This window comes from Aplysia californica, unplaced genomic scaffold (assembly GCF_000002075.1).
Source record: "Aplysia californica isolate F4 #8 unplaced genomic scaffold, AplCal3.0 scaffold00123, whole genome shotgun sequence".
NCBI lineage: Eukaryota > Metazoa > Mollusca > Gastropoda > Aplysiida > Aplysiidae > Aplysia > Aplysia californica.
The window spans coordinates 227,411-247,870 of record NW_004797393.1 but is presented as its reverse complement, the minus strand read 5'-3'; the positions used below and the strand labels follow the sequence as shown (position 1 = coordinate 247,870).

The following is a 20,460-nucleotide window of genomic DNA, read 5'->3' as shown; positions in this document are numbered from 1 at the left end:
ATTTTGTTTAGAACTTTGTACCAGTATGTTGTCAAATTGAAGAAATAAAATGTGTGCAAGTATTGCAACTACTGTCCTGAACAATAAATGTTGTAGTGTTTGCCTGTGTTCAATCAGATACAACCTACTATAGCTACATAGAATCTTGCTGATGTGGGTGGTTGGCGGGTGCTCTGGTGTGGTTTGCTTCTTCTTTCCTATCAAACATCTATCGTCCTTATCTCCCCTTCTTCTTTTTTATGTTTGTTACTCTCTTGTAACACCTCTAATCTTCTGGCGCTCATATGACCTTATGCAGTAGCTAGCGCCGTAAAACCTCTACTGAAAGAAAAAAACAAAACAATCTAGCTGTTGAAAAATTTGTGCCTCGAGAGGGTGTCGAATTTTCACTGAGAACTCTGAAAATCTGCCTCACCAGACACGTTGGGTGTTGGAAAAGCAAGCAAAACAGAAGCTCTTGAATGAAGAAAAAACGTCAGTTTCCAAAGACTCTCAAGCTATGGAAATTACTCAACTTTGGCGGCCATTTCTCACTAATTTTACCTCTGCAACTAAGCGTGCGACTCTGACGTCCTTCAATTGCAAACATTTCGACTTCTATTCTCAACATAGAAGGATATTATTTTCACCAAAAGCAAGGCAAATGAACAGGCTTTAAGATGATACCAACAACCCCATAAGCCCCAAAATCGATGTACCTGATTCCACCACTCTGCCTCACATTATCACGATGACACTGTCCCAAGTCCAAGACTCCTACCTGTCTAAGACAATCACTTCCCTCATTGACAATGTGTGGCTGTCTTGGACAATTTCAACAGTGTCAGGTCTTAGTTTAAGTCCAGAAAGAGTGTGTCAGGTCTTGGTCGCTTTTAAGTGCAAGGGGGCTATCCTGAAAAATGTTGTTTTGAGAAAATCGAAGGTAAAGTTTTTGACCCTTGTTCAGTTTCTTTAAAGGACAAGGAGAGTTTTCTCAATAACCAAAGAAATCATACCAATGAAACCAAACTTCTCCAATAGGTAGGGAAATGTCCATTTTTGGTCTAGGTCAAGATTTCTGGAAACCCCCGAAATCTGGGTTAGCCCGCTTGTCCTTACAAGCGACCAGTTCAAGTCCAGAAAGACGTGTGTCTGGTCTTAGTTTGTCCAGAAAGGTGAAGAAGGTGAAGGAAGCAAATGAAAAGAAAAACTCCAAAGTGTATTGAATTGTTTCATGAACTTTTATATATCAGCATGATAGCAAACAAAAGCACATCACACAATTGCATGACAATAAGAATAAGCCCAACATTGCAATAGGTTTTGTCAAGCTTCAACCCTATCCGTACGCCCTGGGGTCATTTTGTACCCCCTGGGTTGTATTCTTCCCATTTTAGAATACTTCTAGTACGAAAATCTCTCTGAAACTTTCAGTACTTCTCCAAAAATCATTTTGACAGACTGCTATGCAAAGCGTACGGATCGGAATAACGAGTAAATTTCCTCTTTGGACAGTGGTAGCACAAAGTTCCCCACGCCGTATGGATACGATAGTAAAACACGACGTACAGATAGGGTTAATGGTGAGATACAGTTAAAACAGTGGTAAATGTGTCACGACGCGCTGGAATCAGGCGCTCGTCAATTTTTGTGCATGTGGAGTTATTGGTATCATCTTAACCAGGTATCTTGCTTTTGAGGAAAAAAAAATACCCATCTATCTTGAGCAAAAGTTAAAATATTTGTGATTGAAAGAGGTAAGTTCACTTGGTTTCAGCGGTAAAAATAGCGAGAAAATGGCCGCCAAAGTTTGGTAACTTCAATAGCTAAATATAAATGTATTTTGAGCTTTTAATTGTTTTTCATTATTATTCACAAGGAAATGTGTTTTTATTTGGACATAAAAGGACTGAACAAAAAAACAAAAATTTGATTAAAATTGCGAAACTGGTGGGAGAATGCCCGTTTCTCCAATTTTGTTGTTTTGACGAGTACCTGATTTCACCACGATGCCTCACAAATTAATTCCTTCCAAACACAAACAGCTTTATCTTGTCACTGCTATGTTGACTAATGATCTACTCACCTGCGTTCTCCCACATTGGTTCTCACTCACGTTTTTCTACAGGTTTATCTATACATATTATATTTGGGAAAGTTCGTCACTTTGGCCGTCTAAAACTTTGGAACCGCTGATTTTCGAATGTGAAAAAATTAACGGTGGTTCAGAATAATTTAAAGGGTGCACAGTTTTACTGAGGAGTCTGAAGTCACTGTAGTTTAATTTTCAGTTTTACATTAGTTTTGTTTAGATCTCATCTTGGGAAAGTTCGTCTTCTAAGACGCCATTGTAAACAAGTGAGGCTTCCGCTCACAAAGAGTGCGTGCACTGATCCCAAAACGATTTGACGATTGATTCTTTTGAGTCCGTTCGTCAAACGGGAAACCCAGCTAGTAAAGTATGTTTCAGAAAATGTACTTGTTACAAACTATTCCTTTGTTTATCTTGATTAAGGCAAAGTGAAATATGTTCTGGTTTTGTTGAAATCTCTCTTGTATCTACAAATACAGATGGACACAGATGGACACCATTAGCGAACGCCGTGAAACACTTGCCAAAAGAAACAACAAAGACTGGTGCTTGTGAACCTATTTGTAGCCAGCGCCCACTTTCACCAAAGATTCTCTACTTAGGTACCCAGATGTTTCAATTGCCCTAGATCAGATCTCGCGTCCGGGCGAGACCTTGTGTTGGCGAGTGACACAACTCTTTAACGTTTGCCTAAAAAACACGATTCAAGAGACGGGGTGAGTATTTCAAGACTCACGTAGAGCAAGCATGTGGAGACATCCAGACAGCCGGGGGATGAAATCTACAAGCTTACACTGAAATGTGGGGGCAGGGCGGTGTTGCTGTCTCAAATGAGCAATTTGTAGGCAAGGCTACAAAGCACAGCTGATTAAAACCTGTCAATTCTTTGCCATATCGACAGACCGAAGGGCGAGAACCCAAATGGCCGCTGGATCGGAAAAGTAAAAGTAAAAGTAAGTAGGCAAGGCTACAGTAAGACATTTATTTTAGGGATGCTACGTATCCATCCAAAGAGCCGTTTTTAATATAGGGCCCAAAGAGTAAAACTTTTTTATTACCGGGTCAAAATTTTTTGGAAAAATATTTTTGCTTGGTCGCTGGACTGCAGAAGTGCCAAGGAAAGTTTCGTGGGCATTGGTAAATTCCTCAAAGAACTAGAACTTTTTTAACACAGTCAGACAAAAGTGAACAAGCCATCATAAATATTTTCTACCAGCCATGACGGGAGCTCTTCAATCAAATTACTTAAGTACATATATGTACATGAAAAAGTTTTACACTTCAAACCACTTTGTGAAAGTAATACTGACAGGGTCGGGCAGCTCAACAACCAAAACCTTTCTGTACAGAACATGTGTCATGACGTGGTGGTACCAGGCGCTCCTCACTCTTTGGACATGTGCAGTTAATGGTACCACATTAAAGCTTCTTCAGTTGTCTTGCTATTGGTGAAAAAAAAAAATGCCCATTTATCTTGAAAAGAATTCAAGGAAGATATTTGAGACTGAAGAAGGTGGGGTTGCCTGGTTTCAAAGATAGAATTAGCGAGAAAATGCTCTCCAAAGTTTAGTTATTTCCATAGCTTGATAGTCCATGTAAACTGAAAACTTAAATTTTTTTGTTCAACGTTTTTCAGAAAAATCCACCCAGAACTGAGTTCTTAATTAATTGGAGAACAACGGAGTTCAGCCGAAAAAACAAAAGTTCCATAAAAATTGCGAAACGGGCAGAAATTCGCCAGGTTCTTCAGTTTCATTATTTTGGTGAGCGCCTGATTTCACCACGCTGCCTCACATATGTACATGAACAAGTTTTACACTTCTTCCAACCACTTTGTGAAAGCAACACTGACAGGTTGTCTGCTTCTTGCCACTGTTCACAATTAATGCACAACTAACAACACAAACAATATCAAAATAGACAAACTTTCAATGCATAACCATCAAGGCACCATTCAACACTTTCGCCAATATAGCAACATATTTTACTCTTTCTTCTTTGGCTGTTACCAAATAAGGGGAAAATAAATCTTCCCGAAGAATGTTTTTAGACTTTGATTGATTTGAGCTTCACATCTGTCCCAACTTTTCAACATTATAATGAGCAATTTTTATCGCTTATATTTGTTCTTTTTAAATTCTGTATCTTTGATTTAGTCTTTCAACGGATTTATCTATTACAGTATCCGTACTTTAGTCTTTCAAATTAGACTGACAAACATGTTAGTGAATATTTTCAATTTCATCACATTTCAATGAAAGCATCAAACTTCTACGACCCTGCACTTTCATCACATACAGCAAATTTCAGCAAAGCAATGAGTCTTGGGTGGGTACATATGTGAGGTGTGCTGACAAAATGAGTTACTTCTCGTAGTCCACAAATGGAGATAGTGGTCAAAACTCGACACTAGGGTCAAATTTGTAGATTTGCTCTCTCTCTCTCTCTCGCCCCTTTTAACTCCCAGTGGAGCACAGGCCATCAACAACATTACTCCAGCGAAGCCTGTCCTGAGCATCCTTTTCTATCTGTTTCCATGATGTCCCCGCTTTTTCAATTTCCGCTTGTACCGCTCGCCTCCATGTCATCTTTGGTCTTCCCTTCTTACGCTTTCCTTGTGGGTTCCCCGTAGATTTGCTATAGACCACATACTCTTCAACTATAACATGCCTTTTATTATGGCATACTTATAAATTGTAAAAGCTTCTATAACGTGATGTATCTATTTCCAAAAGGCTAGAATCCGAGAAGTAACTCATTTTGTCATCACGCTCCACATATATCAGTTTGTGAACACATAAGCTAATGACAACTTCAGTCCGGTTCAGCGCCTCACCGTAGTCGGATCAGGATTTTCTTTTTCATAACTCGGTAATTTACTGCTGCATTTACTTTTTATACTGGCATCTGCGGTGTAGGGGCTAGATGCTCCACCGTCAAACGCAAAAGTCGCAAGTTCAATTTCTGTGCGAGGAGAATTTTTATTGAGTATCTAATCTTGGACTTTCTTCTGGGACTCTCAGCCCAGGTCGGCACACCGATAGGCACGGTTGAAGCCCGCCTCCTATATGATCTAAACTGAGCCAATTGGAGCATAAAAAACACAAACATTCTAGAAATAAAAAATTCTACTTCTTTTTATTGGCCATGACAGGAATCCATGACATAGAAAATATCACCCCAATGGATAAGTCTGAAGGTATAATTGGTCGCTTTTAAGCTCAAGGGGGCTATCCCAAAAAATGTTGTTTTGAGAATTTCTTTAAAAGACAGGGAGAGTTTTCTCTATAACTAAATATATATATACACACCAATGAAACCAAACTTCTCCTATAGGTAGAGTGCCCACTTTTTATTAGGTCAAGATTTCTGGAAACCCCCGAAATCTGGGTTAGCCCACTTGTCCTTAAACAAGGAAGAAAGGAACGATTATCAGGAAAGGAAAGACGTCGCCATAATCAGACAGCTACCGAAACAATCAGTACGGATACTTGCGGGCTTTGGTGCTGGGGGGAACTGAGCACTTATGGACCTGTCCAGTGTGCAATGACGAATGACGTTGCCCAGGACAGGTAATACAGGTCCTTAAAAGCGACCAATCAGGTCTGAAGTCCGAGCCAGAATGTCATTGTAGCACTCCAAAGATATAACTGTTCAGTTCTCTACACTCAAAATAAAATAAGCTTGTGACCTGTTCAATGCTTGCAGTGGTTCCATATAATAGACAAACCACAGAAAAACTCTTCGCTGTGGCTACGCATCACATGACAATCATCGGCTGCTCCCCCTCGCTGTCCTGTGTAGCGGCAGAGATGGTGGTGCGAACAGCCGAGCGGCAGAGACCCCAGAATTTCTTCGGGGAAAGGTTTTTCTTTGTGGCCGTAAACATCCATCCCATATGGGCGTGGCACTCTTTGCACTGCACGATCGTCCATGCGTATCTGAGGATACGGAATGTAGAAATACAATCAGCCACGCACATCTGCAGACACGGAATTCAGAAATACAATCATATCTGCAGACACTGATTGTAGAAATACAATCATATCTGAGGACATGGAATGTAGAAATACAATCATATCTGCAGACACTGATTGTAGAAATACAATCATATCTGAGGACATGGAATGTAGAAATACAATCATATCTGCAGACACTGATTGTAGAAATACAATCATATCTGAGGACATGGAATGTAGAAATACAATCATATCTGCAGACACTGATTGTAGAAATACAATCATATCTGAGGACATGGAATGTAGAAATACAATCATATCTGAGGACATGTAATGTACAGGAAAGTAGAAATACAATCATATCTGAGGACATGGAATGTAGAAATACAATCACCCACACATATCTGAAATATAGCGCGATGCAGTGTGCGACTCCGAGCAGATAAAGAGTTACGGCAGCTGTACTGTACATGACTTAATCCAAACACACACTGGCAGAGAGAAAAAAATCGGATCTTAGGCAGCTTAAAAAACACAGCTTAAGGAACAATAACCTAGTAAGACTGCATCATTTACACTGTATGGCTGAGGGAAATACAAACAAAATTAAGGAATAGTCCGATAAAACTGCATCATTTACACTGTACTATCATCCACACGTAATATCTGAGGTTGTTTGTTTGTTTAGTATAGGGTTTTACAGCGCTCGCAACTGCATAAGGTCATATGAGCGCGCGGGACACACCTAATACTTTTTCGTTGGTAGGAAATTTTGAATTTTGCCCGGGTGGCGGCCGAAGCCTACTCTTATCGATTTTAGACCACCAAGGGATCTTTAACGTGCGCAACTTGCAGACGGGCCCTCCGAGAAGGCCAGGTGTAGATCTTTCCTACCAGAAGATGAGGGGTGTGGCAGAAAGACAGCAGTTAGGAGGAGCCAAGGAGTAGCAGTAGAAAGGCTGCAGAAAGAGTCAGGAGCCCAGAGGAGGGGGCAAAGGAGGTGAGGGGGTGGGGGCAGAAAGTGGAAATGAAAGCAGACAACAGAACATTGTTAGAGATCAGGAAAGGATGTGAAAGGAGACAATTTTAGAGAAGAAAATCTTTTGGTCGCTACCCGGAATCGAACCCGGGACCTTTGAATGAGAGGCCAACACCTTAACCTCTAGGCCACGAGAGCCCCCAATATCTGAGGACACTGATAGAAAAATACAAACAATAACTAATAATAATAATAGATAGCATTTGTATAGCGCAAATGCCCGCTAAACAGCAAGCTCTGTGCGCTTCACAATCTATACTATTACCCCTGCAGACCCGAGAGTATTCAGAAACAACTTCAACAAGCATACGGTGCAAGCGGCCATTTATAGGCGCTAAAACACCAACATACTGACAAGATCTTTCACTGTCTATGGCTGGGTACCCATTCCCACCTGGGTGAAGTGAGGAAAATTCGTGCAAAGTGCCTTTCCCAAGAACACCACGGCTTGAACCCCCGAACCCGCAACCTCAAGATTACGAGTACGGTAGCCTAACCACTAGGCCACCAATTAGAAATAATCTCCACCCCAACTCACCCAGGAAACCAGCTGTGCTCTGTGGAGGCCCCGCCATTATTTCGCAAGTTAGCGACAGCCAGGACCGTATACATCTCGTGCACGTAGCCCCCGGGGTTAACGTACGCCCCGAGTGGACCCTCGCGACTCATGCTGAACACATCGCTTCTGTTGGAGATGGTCTGCTCGCAGTCGTTGCAGGTCAGGAGAAAGCCACTCTGAAGTAAACACAGGATAAGATGCATTCAAATTTATGCTATTTTTAGTTTTTAGTTTTGGTAAGTGTTTTACGGCATTTGCAACACTTTAAGGTCACATAAGTGCTGAAGATTAGAGGAGGAGAGATAAAGACGATAGATGTTTGATAGGAAAGAAGGAGCAAACCAAACCAGAACGCCCGCCAACCACCCACATGTTATTATTATTTTTTAAAAATTTGGTTTTTGTTTGCATTTGTGCGTGTGGGTGTGTTTGTGTGTGTGTGTGTTTGTGTGTGTGTGTGTGTGCGTGTGTGCGTGTGTGCACGTGGTGAAACACCAAACCAATGTGCCAGGATCTGGACAATAAAGATGTATCTTATCCTATCTATCTTATCCAACAAGCGCCTCTATAAAAATTTCCACTTCGGCTATTCTGTAATATAATCTCATCTTATTAGAGTAGTAGATTTCTTTTTTTTAATGAATTGATACAACAAAATTCAAATAAAATTATACATTCATTACGTAAGATGAGACCAGACAAAACATAATGACTTTACAGTATTACCAGGAACGTGAGGCAAGCTTAAATAGAAGATAAGATAAGACAAGATAATGCTTTATTATCCAAGAGGGACATTTTTCTCGGCTGAATATATGATAACACATAACAACATTCTTTCTCTGTAATTTTGATAAGACAAGGAGATATGATAGAACAAGTAAAGTTGTTTCCGCATCCGATCCGGATATTGGGGATTGCCTAGTTGATAGTGGGACAATTTCCTGGGCCTTCGGCATATTGCGGTAGGGTGGCCAGTTCCTTTCCACGCTGTCTTTACTTCCCCAACTCGAAGTCAGGTAGGCTACCCATTCCTGCTGTGTGGGCAGGAGGGGGTGAAAAAAATCTGTGTCCGAACCGAGGCTCAAACCCGGACTTTCTGCTTTGGAGACAAGCGCACTAACCGCTCCGCCACCACACCCATTTTGATAGAATAAAGAATTTAAAGCATTGATGAGACAAGACAGAATAGATCACACAGTTTAATACAAGACAGACAACTTCCAAGGTGGGTGTTTGGCAGGCGCACAGCCGTGGTTTGACCCTTCTTTTGTGTCAAACACCTATCATCCTTTTCTCTTCTACTTCTTTTCTTTCCATGCTACTCTATAGCAACACCTCTAATCTTCAGCACTTATGTGACCTCATTCAAACTATGTTGTAGGTGCCGTAAAACTCCAACTAAAACTAAACTTCTTCTTTTCTTTGTATATTACTCAATAGCACCACCCCTAATCTTCGACACTTATGTGACCTTCATATGTTATAAGTTACGTAAAACTCTTACTACACTTACTTTACTTTTACTTTTTCATCCTCTGTTGCCGTTAAGCATCGAGGAGAGATGCAGTTTTCTATGGTAGGCCAGTTCCACAGCTCTTTCAGTTGTGATATCTTTTCTCAGGGTTTTCTTGACCCCCTTGACCCACCTTTTGCGTGGCCTTCCTCTTCCTTTATAGCCTGAATTGTGAAATGGCCAGGTGACATACATAACAGGTGGCCAAACCATTTTATTCTCCATCTTTCTATGTAATGCAGGCAGGACTCAGTGCCGATAGCTGCTCTTACTTCTTCATTTCTGTGCCTGTCTCGTCTTGTGATGTTAAGGGTTTTGTGGAGCCATTTCATTTCACATGCGCAGATTTTGCTTTCATGGGCTTTACTTAATGTCCAGGTCTGGCACTGGTAGCATAATGTTGGTATGAATATTGAATTATCAATTAACATCAACCCCCCAAAATAGGAGCAGCCTTGACCTTGCCTCACCTTCCGGATTATGCTGAGCCCATACCTCAGCCGCTGGACCACCGAGTCGAAGGAGAGCAGCTCGAGTCGTGTCTGGTCGTCCACGGGCAGGTTGTGAGCCACCCAGAACGACAGGTCCACGGGGTTGGAGGGCAAAGGTGAGGAGGACCAGCTGCCTAGTTCCGCTCTCGTCTGCTCTGAAAGCCACTCCTGACGAAAATATGTGAGGCGTGATGATTAAAGTGAGGCATCGTGGTGTAATCAGGCGTTTGTCAAAATAACGAAACTGGAGAAACTTTTTTCTGCCAGTTAGGCATTCTTTATCTATTTTTTGTTTTTTCACTCAATCCCTTTTATGTCCATATAAACACACATTTGCGTGTGAATTCTACTGAAAACCGTTAATTAAAGGCACACATTATGTCATTTTTCAGTTTTCAAGGACTCTTTCGCTATTGGAGTTATCAAATTTTGGTGGCCATTTGCTCGCAAATTTTACAATTGAAATCAAGCGACCTCACCCCCTTCAATCTCAAATATGTGGACTTCTATTCAAGATAGATGGGGATATTTTTTACTGAAAGCAAAGCAAACAAATAAGCTTTCAGATAATACCAATAGCTCTACATGCCCAAAAATGGACAAGCGCCCGATTCGACTGTGTCGTGACACAAATGCAGTTGACCCTGCTTTAAAAGCCACCTGTCCAAAACAATCACCTGTACAAATAATCACATCCCACCTTGCAATTTTCCCACATCATAAAGACACTGTCCAAGTTATCCACCTGTCTAACACAAGACATAAGACATCCACCTAAGACAAGACATAAGACATCCACCTGTCTAAGACAAGACATAAGACATCCATCTGTCTAAGACAAGACATCCACCTAAGACAAGACATAAGACATCCACCTAAGACAAGACAAGACATCCACCTAAGACAAGACATAAGACATCCACCTAAGACAAGACATAAGACATCCACCTAAGACAAGACAAGACATCCACCTAAGACAAGACATAAGACATCCACCTAAGACAAGACAAGACATCCACCTAAGACAAGACATAAGACATCCACCTAAGACAAGACATAAGACATCCACCTGTCTAAGACAAGACAAGACATCCACCAGTCTACAAAAAGACATCCACTAGTCTAAGACAAGACATAAGACATCCATCTGTCTAAGACATCCACCTGTCTAAGACAAGACATCCACCAGTCTACAAAAAGACATCCACTAGTCTAAGACAAGACATCCACCTAAGACAAGACATAAGACATTCACCTGTCTAAGACAAGACGTCCACCAGTCTAATAAAAAGACATCCACTAGTCTAAGACATCCATCAGTCTAAGAGAAGACAAGATATTAGACGACATCCACCTGTCTAAGACAAGACATCCACCAGTCTAAGACAAGACATCCACCTGTCTAAGACAAGACAAGATATTTACCTGTCTAAGACAAGACAAGACATCCACCTGTCTAAGACAAGATATCCACCTGTCTAAGACAAGACATCCACCTGTCTCAGACAAGACAAGACATCCACCTGTCTAAGACAAGCACTTTTCTCCTCAAAACTCGGGGAGCATCTAGGACAATTTCGACTGTACTTATCAGTGGCAAAGAAACAAACACTGTGTTCTAAAATTGTGAGGCATCGTGGTGAAATCAGGCGTTCGTCAAAATGATGAAATCTGAGAAACTGGCATTTTGCGGCCAGTTTGGAAATTACATTTTTTTTTTTTTTTTTTTGGCTCAACACCTTGTATATCCATTCAAAAACTTTTAAGTGTGGATTTGATGGAAAAATGATTAAAGGCACAACAACTTCAAATTTGCAGTTTCCAAGGAATCTTGAGCTGTTGAAGTCACCATACTTTGGCGGCCATTTCCTCGCTAATTTTACCTCTGAAATCAGGCGACCCCTGCCTCCTTCAATCGCAAACTTCTCAACCTCTATTTGAGATAAATGGATATTTTTTCCATTGAAAGCGAGCAAATAATACCAATAACTCCATAGGCCCAATAATTGATGAGCGTCTGATTCCACTGCGAAGTCACACAATCGTATAAATCCTTCCATTCCCTCGTTGATGTCCGGACTCACAATATCGTACATTCTGTACACCCAAGGCGGCCACCACGTGAACTTTGACGAATAAAACTTGCTGACACAGCTCCTACTCCGGCAGTCGACAGAAGTGAGTACCCTCCCTTGGCGATCCACAGCCGTTTTCAGCATCTCACTGTCATCGCACGGCTTGGTGAAGAGCCTGAAACATAAATATAATACTATATAGCACATGGGGTATACGGAAAATACTTAATATTTTAGTAGTTGTGAAATTTTTAGCGCCTGTAAAATGGGAGCCTGCACAGTAGACTTCTCATGAAGAGCTTGCACTGTAGACTTCCCAGGAAGTTACTATTGTTTCTGAGTGCTCTAGGGTCTGCTGGGGTAATAACGATAGCCATACAGTGCTCACAGCTTGTTTCCTAACAGGATAGAGCACTCTAAAAATGGTCGCTTTTAAGGACAAGCTGGCTAACCCAGATTTCGGGGGTTTCCAGAAATCTTGACCAAAACAAAAAATGAGCATTGCCCTACCTATTGGAGAAGTTTGGTTTCAATGGTGCATATATTTGTTTAGTTATAGAGAAAACTCTCAAAGTCTTTAACGAAACTGAACAAGGGGCAAAAAATTTATCTTTGATTTTCTCAAAACAGCATTTTTCGGGATAGCCCATTTGTCCTTAAAAGCGACCAAACGTTAGCTATTATCATTATTTGGTTGCTTTTAAGCACAAGGGGGCTATCCTGAAAAATGCTGTTCTGAGAAAATCGAAGTTAAGTTTTAGAACTCTTGTTCAGTTTCTTTAAAAGACAGGGAGAGTTTTCTCTATAACCAAACAAATAAACACACCAATGAAACCAAACTTCTCCTATAGGTAGGGCAATGCCCACTTTTGGTGTATGTCAAGATTTCTGGAAACCCCCGAAATCTGGGTTAGCCCGCTTGTCATTCAAAGCAACCATTTCTGACAGACTGTACCACTAGCAATTATAGAATTATAGATTGTAAAAAATAATAAAATAAGTTTCATTTCACCCAGAGCAAATCTAATGGGTCCCACGAGCTCATATGACCTTATGCAGTTGCAAGCGCCATAAAACACCAGAAAGGGAAAACAAAAATTGGAGTACTCACAAAGATATCTAGCAATTTTTAGGAAAAAACTAAAAGCATTTATATTTTCATCATATTTCGATTAGACAGAATCCATCCAAGAGCTGTAGATCGTCGAGAATTTGTATGTGCGTATGTACGTATGTGTGTATGTATGTGAGTATGTACGTATATGTGGGTGCGTGCGTGAGTATGTGTGTTCATGCGTATGTATGTGCCTATAAAATTGATTCGTAGTTCCATAATATGTTTCATGTTAAGCGCATAGAGCATTGCATAAGTGGATATGAGCTATATAAATGCAATCCATTATTATTAAAACAGCACCTGGACATGGATGGCTCGTGCCTCTATAAATAAATCATTGATGGTCTGGTCCATTATTATTATTATTATTATTATTATTATTATTATCTACGGGGGGAAAACTTAGCTTTCCCAGATTATGAGACTCACTTGCGATGTGAGGCCAGGCAGGCTCCGTCGAGAACATGTGTGAGGGACACCTCGGGGAGGATTTTCACTTTGGCCACCAGCTCTCTGAGGGGAAAAAAACAACAGTCTCTTTTTTAGTCAGGATTGTATTTTTTTAGTGTTTTATGGCACTTGCAACACAATAAGGTGAAAAAGGCCATATAAGTGCCAAAGATTAGACGTGTTAAAAGAGAGTAACAAACACAAAAAAGTAGGAGCAGAGATAAGGATGTCATCCATACTTTGCATAGCAGTGTGTATCAATTTGTCTTAACTAAATCATATTTTTCTAGAACAATTGGGGCTAGATTTAAAAACTTTTCTTCATAAATTTATATAAAATACTTGAAATCTCTGTCACGCGTAAAATGTTATTGTTCACAGCACTTCCCGTTTCTCAAACACATTTTGATTACGCATGTGGCTTACATCACAATTCATCAAAGACAATTTTTACTTGCAAAACATGTTAAAAGAAATTATTGTTATAGTGAACATATTTTTGCACTAATGGCTTTCAAAATATGCGTTCAATAAGCATAATGTCCCGATTAGAAAAACCTGACAGACTTGCTATTAAAAGCTATATTGCCCCCAGCTGTAAACATTAAAAAATCTGTAGAAACCACCCACTTGGACTTTTTATTAGTATTTATTAAGGAATTTTCTAGAAGACAGCTTGCAAGTGTTTACAAAAAAGTTGATCTGTTAAGACAAATAGATACAAGTAGTCACAGTGCAAAAATTGGAGAACCTACGTTCGATAGTTGAGGAGATATTTGTATAAAGTATTTCCAATATCTGGGGAGGCAGGTAGGTAAGTGCTACGCAGGTCATTAAGTGCAGGGCAGGTAAAGAGATGGTGTGATACAGTTTCATCCTGGTTGTCACACAGTGGGCAGTCAGGTGAGGTATCCTCGTGGATCCTATTTAGGTAGGAAATCAGTGGGATGTGAAAATTGTCACTGTCATGCATTATCATTGTCACCGTCATTGTCATTGTCAGCTGGTCTAATGAGACGTACCCGGTAATCTCCGACTTGATCTCTATTATTCGGAACCTCTGCCGACCTCTGGCCTTGACCCTCACCATGGAGATACCAGACGCCTCGTCCATTTCATCCTTCATCGAGAAGATTTCAGCAGTGCAGCCAACAGCCGATATTTTCTGTCCATCGCTCTCTCTGAGACCACTTTGGGAAAGAAATGCAAAAAAATATGAGCTATTAGAAAACTAAGGAACAGAAACATTTAGTTTCACAATGTGTGGGAAAGGAAATATCAATAAAAACAAGTGACTACAACGCCTTACCTATTCCACTTGATAAAACAAAAAAATAAATAGCAGACCAAAACGGAACAAATACAACAAAAATTGTTTTTAAATACAGATAATAATAACAATAATCAGAATAATAACAGTAATAATAATAATAATAACAATAAAAATAAATGGTATCTGCCTAGCGCAATTTCCTGCTATAAAGAAAGCTCTATGCCCTTTACTATCTACATTATCACCCCAGCAGAGCTGATAGGATTCTGAAATAAACTCAATTTCTTAGGCAGCACATAGTGCAGATAATAATAAAAATAATAATAATAATAATAATAATAATAATAATAATAATAATCATTATCATCATCATCACAATAATAAAAATAATAATAACAATAATAACATATCTTATTTTTAATCTAAAAACAGAAATGACTATAGCTGACATCTCAATGAATAAAAAGACTTTATCTCTCTAAAAGTACTTGGCAAAGCATTCCAGACCTTGGGGCCATGATATATACAAATGTCCTTTCACCCATCGTTTTAAGTTTCATACATGGTAAAAAAAAATCTTTTTGTCAGCTGATGACTGTAAACTGCAAGTTTCAATATTACAATTTCAACATATCTGACAAATATGTGAGGCAGTGTGGTGAAATCAGGTGCTCTTCACAATAATGAAATTGAAGAAACGTTGTATGTCGATTTAAGAACCCATGTCTGTGTGGATTTTACGGAAAAAAAGTTAATTAAAGCACAAAAAAAAATAAAGTGTCAGTTTCCACGGACTTTCCGGCTTTGTATATAACCAAACTTTGGCGACCATTTTCTCGCTAAACGCTATTAGACGTTCCCAAGGTCGGATGGGGAACAGGGTTATTACCGCCAGACGCTCCCAGCGTCGGATGAGGTTTAAAGAGTTTAAAGCTGGTTCATTTGTATAGCCTTCCATGAAAAAGATACCCATTTATCTTGAATAGAAGCTGAGATATCTGGTATTAAAGGAAGTGGAGGTCACCTTGTTGTCACAGTTGCATATTATTTAGAGCTAGTTTCTTCTTGTTTTCGGAACTATTCCTCATCCAAGTTTTTTTAGTAATGGCGAAGCCTTTGTTTTCGCCATTCAGAAGTTGGAGGCAAGTTTTTGGGGTTATAATGAGTTACAGTGCACCATGTTTAGGTGACCGTAGAAAAAACTCCGGGAAATGGTGGAAAAAAACGCAGGTTTTTAAAGAGTTAAGATGATACCACACGATGCCCAAAAATTGACGAGAGCCTGATTCCACCGGGTCGTGATAAATACGACAGCGCATCTGGGCAGCAGGGCTGCCTACCTCAAAGTTCCCATTTCAGGTAAATTCAGGGTCAGTTTCAGGTATTTAAGCCCCAAATCAGGTAGTACATAAATGTAATGTTATGGGACATAATCCATAATCTACCACAGTTGCTTGTTCGTTATATTATAGTTGTTTCCCTTTCATCCTAACCACTCCATGAGCAGTTCTCATATTGTCTCGATGTTCAGGGCTTCCGGGAACATTGGGTCTTGTGTTATATAAAGCTGTGTCTGTCTCTCTAGTTTTTTGGTCATTTGACAGGTGAAGTGAACCCTGCCATCATCACAATAGGCCTTTACTTTTACTTTCATCAGCCGCTTATACCTTTTTGGGTGTCGCAGAAAGAAAGAGACGTCTCTCTGCCACCAGCCACAGAGCTTGGGTCAGGGGGATGTCGTGAGTTATTAGTGTTTCCCTGACTCCATCTATCCAGGTCTTTCTCGGTCATCCTCTAGCCTTGTTGCCATTGAATTTTTTGCTGTAGGCACGTTGTGCTGGATGGTGTGTTGGTTATCGTGTGAGATGTCCGAACCATTTGATTCTTTGGTGTTGGATGTGATGCATGACATCATTTGTGCTCACCATATCTCTGACTATTGAGTTTTTAATTTTGTCTCGCCTGGTTATGTTTACTGCTTTTCTAAGACATCGTATTTCACATGTTGTAATTCTTTGCTTCATTCCTGGAGAAAGAAGGAGAAAAAAAAGATTATCACTTTTATACATAATTGAGCTGTCACCTCATATTGATGACTCCGAACGTCTTATCGTCCCCGGCGACTCGCCTCATCATGGCCACCAGCCGCTGCATATACAGCTGGAGCGGGATCACCTGGCCAGGAACCAGAACCACGTTGGGCAGCACCACTAGGGGGATCATCGTTATCGAATTCTCCTCCAGAATTGTCCGGCCCCGCATTTCCTCCAAGTCGTTCCCTAGATACTAGACAAGACAGCAAGGCGTTTTTTTTAGCTTTAGTAGAGGTTTTACGGCGATCGCAACTGCACAAGGCCATACGAGCGCCAGAAGATTAGAACCGAGTTACAAGAGAGTAACAAAAATAAAAAAGAATGAAAGGGAGATAAGGACGATAGATGTTTGATAGGACAGAAAAAGCAAATCACACCAGAGCATCCACCAACCACCCACCAAGGCGTTTTTAGCCATGCATTACATTAAAAAAGACACACCTAACGCAAGAATGATAATCTGCTGAAAAGAATCTAAGTGACGGTAGAGCCATTCTTCCTTCTTCCTTCTTCTTTTTTTTTTGTAAGAGGAAGGTTGCATATTTCTAAATAAAAATTTAAAAAAATAAATTTCTATATCACTGCTTAGAATTTTTTCAGTACGTCATTCCATTGTCTTCATGTGATCTCTTCTCTGGAAATGGCCCTTTTATATTACATAAATTGTATCAAACCTGCACTTATCACTACATGGCATTGGACAGAAGGATAACAGCCCAGCTGTTGCTGGATTGATAATAATAACAACAATACGTACAAAAACAAAAGCAGTAACTACTAACCCGTGGTCAGCTAATACTTTTAAACACTAAGCAATAACTACTAACATGATTAATTAAAACTAATACACTTGTAAAACACCTAAAAGCAATTTATTAACTGAAATGATCAGTGAATACTTTTGAAATAACCCATCATAGATGCAGGAGACAGTTAAGCAATATCTAAAGACATGTCCATAAATAAGTAAATATTTTTTAGAGGACCCATAGATATAGACAGTTGAAACAAAATTCATCATTCCTTCATATAATATTATATCCGTAGCTAACTACATCCTCACAAATAATACAAATCTTAAACATATGAACAAAGAGAAACAAAAAAAAAGAAAAAAAAAAAGAAGAAAAATCGAATTGCTTTTAAAACTATTCTCCTTGTTAGGCTATGAACAAACTCAATGCAAAATGACACATATTTTGAAAAAAAAAAGCCAGATCTTGTACTACAAAAAGAAAGAATATTTTAATAAAATATGACCCAAATATCAAATTTTAAACAGTTGGGTCACATGGCTTGGGTAACCACCACGAAACAATCTCTTAATCCTAACCACAGTAGTACAAAACATCAATAAGCTGTTTAAAGAAAGCTTAAAAACATAATAATAAACAAATAAGTCCCATTCTCATACCGAGTGTGTCCCTGGCAACGACTGGTCGAAGTTCACGATAACTTGTTGCCGCGAGTCAGTTTCACTATCTTTTCTGGAAGATTTTCTTCTCTTCTCTTTACGTCTTCTGTTTCTTTGAAGTCGATTTCCTCCTTCCTCTTCAGCTGCATTTTCCTCACCTTCATCGTTAGCATCGTCGTCATCCATCTCAATCTCAATATCTTCTTCATCAGCATCAGATTCTGTGAAAGATTTGGAATTCATGACGGACTATTCTAACCACATTTAAGGCAAAATTTTATAGGCACTTTTTATTTCTAAATTTATATTGTAGCCTTGTTGATCTCAATGTTGTATCTTTGTCATGGATCTTGAACATAATAAACAATGAATCTCAATGTCTGGTGAAATACACGTGTGGTCTGATAAGTTATATTCACTTAGATTCTACACTAAAAATAATTTTTCGGTGTTCTCACACAGCTGAGTCTTGCAAGGAGTTGCACGTCTGCAGTCAAATGAGGTAGTCAGCATTCTTAAATTTTGCAATCCAAAAGAGGGGCTACCTATGGTGGTGCCCATCAGATCCAAGACAACATAACAGTGAACGTGAGAAAGCGGACTACGGGGGCTGTCCCAGGGAAAACTGGAATTTGGCTGTAATTTGAAAACTATTTAATATTTTCATTCTATAAACGTACACTTGTAAAACAATCATTTCGGAATTTCTCGATTGAGCATCATGAGCATCGGACAAACCAAATGAACACAGCAGTTCTCCACGGATGGCTACCCCTTTGGAAAATTGGTCACGGGTAGAAGTGAAGTCTGTCATTCAGTTTCTGACTGCAAAAGGTCTCAAACCTATAGAAATACACACTGAAATAAAGTCCGTTTACGGGGAGAATGTAACGGCAAAGTCACTGGAATATATGAGTGGTGTAGTAAATTCAAAGCCGGGCATATGGATGTCAATGGCAAAGTTCACCCAAGACCTTGTTTTTCTGCCAAGAATGAGGACAACAAGAGTCGTGTTAATGAACTTATTCAAACAGACAGGCGCCGAAAAATTCGCTAAATTTCAGAGTCACTAAACATTTCAAAGTCGACTGTCCATGGGATATATGTTTGATGAGCTGCACTTTTGAAATGGTCTCTGCTCGGTGTATGTCCCAAAAGAGCTGACAGCTGATCACAAGACGCAACATGTTGAAGTGTCTCAGACTCTGTTGAATCGTTGTCGCAAAGCTGTCACAGGAGTCATGAACGTATCTGGAGACCTCCAACAATACGATGAAGCATTCCTGAGAAGCATCATTACAAGTGATGAGACTTGGATGCACCACATGACTCCTGAGACGAAGAGGGACTCATTGGTTTGGAAGCACACGTCATCACCTCCCCCGAAAAAAGTTCATGGTGAAGTAACTCATGGTCACCGTTTTCTGGGAAGCTAAGGGTATTCTGCTTCTTGATATACTGGAACCAGGACAAACTGTTGATGCTAACAGACACTGCCAGATTCTTGATAAGTTGAGAGAGGTTGTGCGCCGAAAAAGACCAGGCTGGTTTTCCAGCAAGGTCATTTTGCAGCATGACAATGCAACGCCAAACAGCGCAAACGCTACGAAAGACTGGATCCAAAGGTTCAGCAGGGAAATTCTGCCACACCCCCCCTCACAGTCCTGACTTGGCCCCATTAGATTATCACCTTTTCGGACCAACGAAACGCCATATTTCTGGACAGCGATTCACCGACGATGTAGACCTTGTGGTAGCCGAGAAAGATTGGTTGAAATCCCTTGACAAAAAATTCTTCAGGGAGGGTATCTTCTCCCTGATCCACTAGCGATGGGAAAAATGCGTACAGCGGGATGGTGATAAAAAAAGCACATACTGAGGTATGATGTGTTACATTTTAAATTTTATTATAATAGAAAGGACAAAGATTGTCACTTTTATGGACCTCCTTTCCCTTGTTTCCAGTTTTCCATGGGACAGCCCTCGTATAAAAGCTAGTAAAGGTAACATGCAAATATTTTTAGGTGTATGATAATGAGCTAGCATTGATGAATGACAAGAGTTGTGGTGGCTTAAAAGTGGATTTTTCATGTTTCAATGAGGTAAAATGTGTTTCAAAACAGAATAAAAATCTCTTCAACTTCAAGTACGACGATCATCACGGACGACGGCTAAGCCACGTAAACGGCATGGCATTTGAATGCAAGAGCACTTATATTGTAAAGACCAAGCACGCACAGCAAAAAACACTAAAATGTACCTGCACTTAACTCGCTACTGTCGCTGGAATCATTTTCACCCATCCCAGCTATTGGATTGATACCCAACAGTGGCAGTAAATCCTCTCCAGGCTCAGCCATGTTTGTTTACAATCTTCTTCGGAGAAAATAATAATATTTACTT

The 20,460-nt window shown here is 40.0% G+C and overlaps 1 protein-coding gene across 1 annotated transcript; it reads right to left on the bottom strand.

Annotated features, from left to right (window-relative positions):
• Positions 1 to 5,462: 5,462 nt before the first annotated feature.
• On the bottom strand, positions 5,463 to 20,451 carry LOC101855783 (protein cereblon). The gene is made up of 9 exons (XM_005096199.3): positions 20,318 to 20,451; positions 18,058 to 18,278; positions 16,634 to 16,836; positions 14,300 to 14,467; positions 13,257 to 13,340; positions 11,720 to 11,885; positions 9,615 to 9,803; positions 7,608 to 7,804; positions 5,463 to 6,012 (listed from the first exon to the last, which is right to left on the bottom strand). Exons 1-9 carry the CDS (start codon positions 20,415 to 20,417, stop codon positions 5,832 to 5,834), a joined length of 1,509 nt encoding a protein of 502 aa, XP_005096256.1. The 5' UTR covers positions 20,418 to 20,451; the 3' UTR covers positions 5,463 to 5,831.
• Between the last annotated feature and the right edge of the window lie 9 nt (positions 20,452 to 20,460).

Bases quoted from the DNA above. Each gene is read 5' to 3' on its own strand.
- LOC101855783 (XM_005096199.3), bottom strand. From the start codon at position 20,417: ATGGCTGAGCCTGGAGAGGATTTACTGCCACTGTTGGGTATCAATCCA. The intron at 14,468-16,633 runs GTGACAGCTCAA...TCTTTCCCAAAG, and splicing joins TTCGGAGTCATCAATATGAG to TGGTCTCAGAGAGAGCGATG. The intron at 13,341-14,299 runs GTACGTCTCATT...TTTTCCCCTCAG, and splicing joins ATCAAGTCGGAGATTACCGG to AGAGCTGGTGGCCAAAGTGA.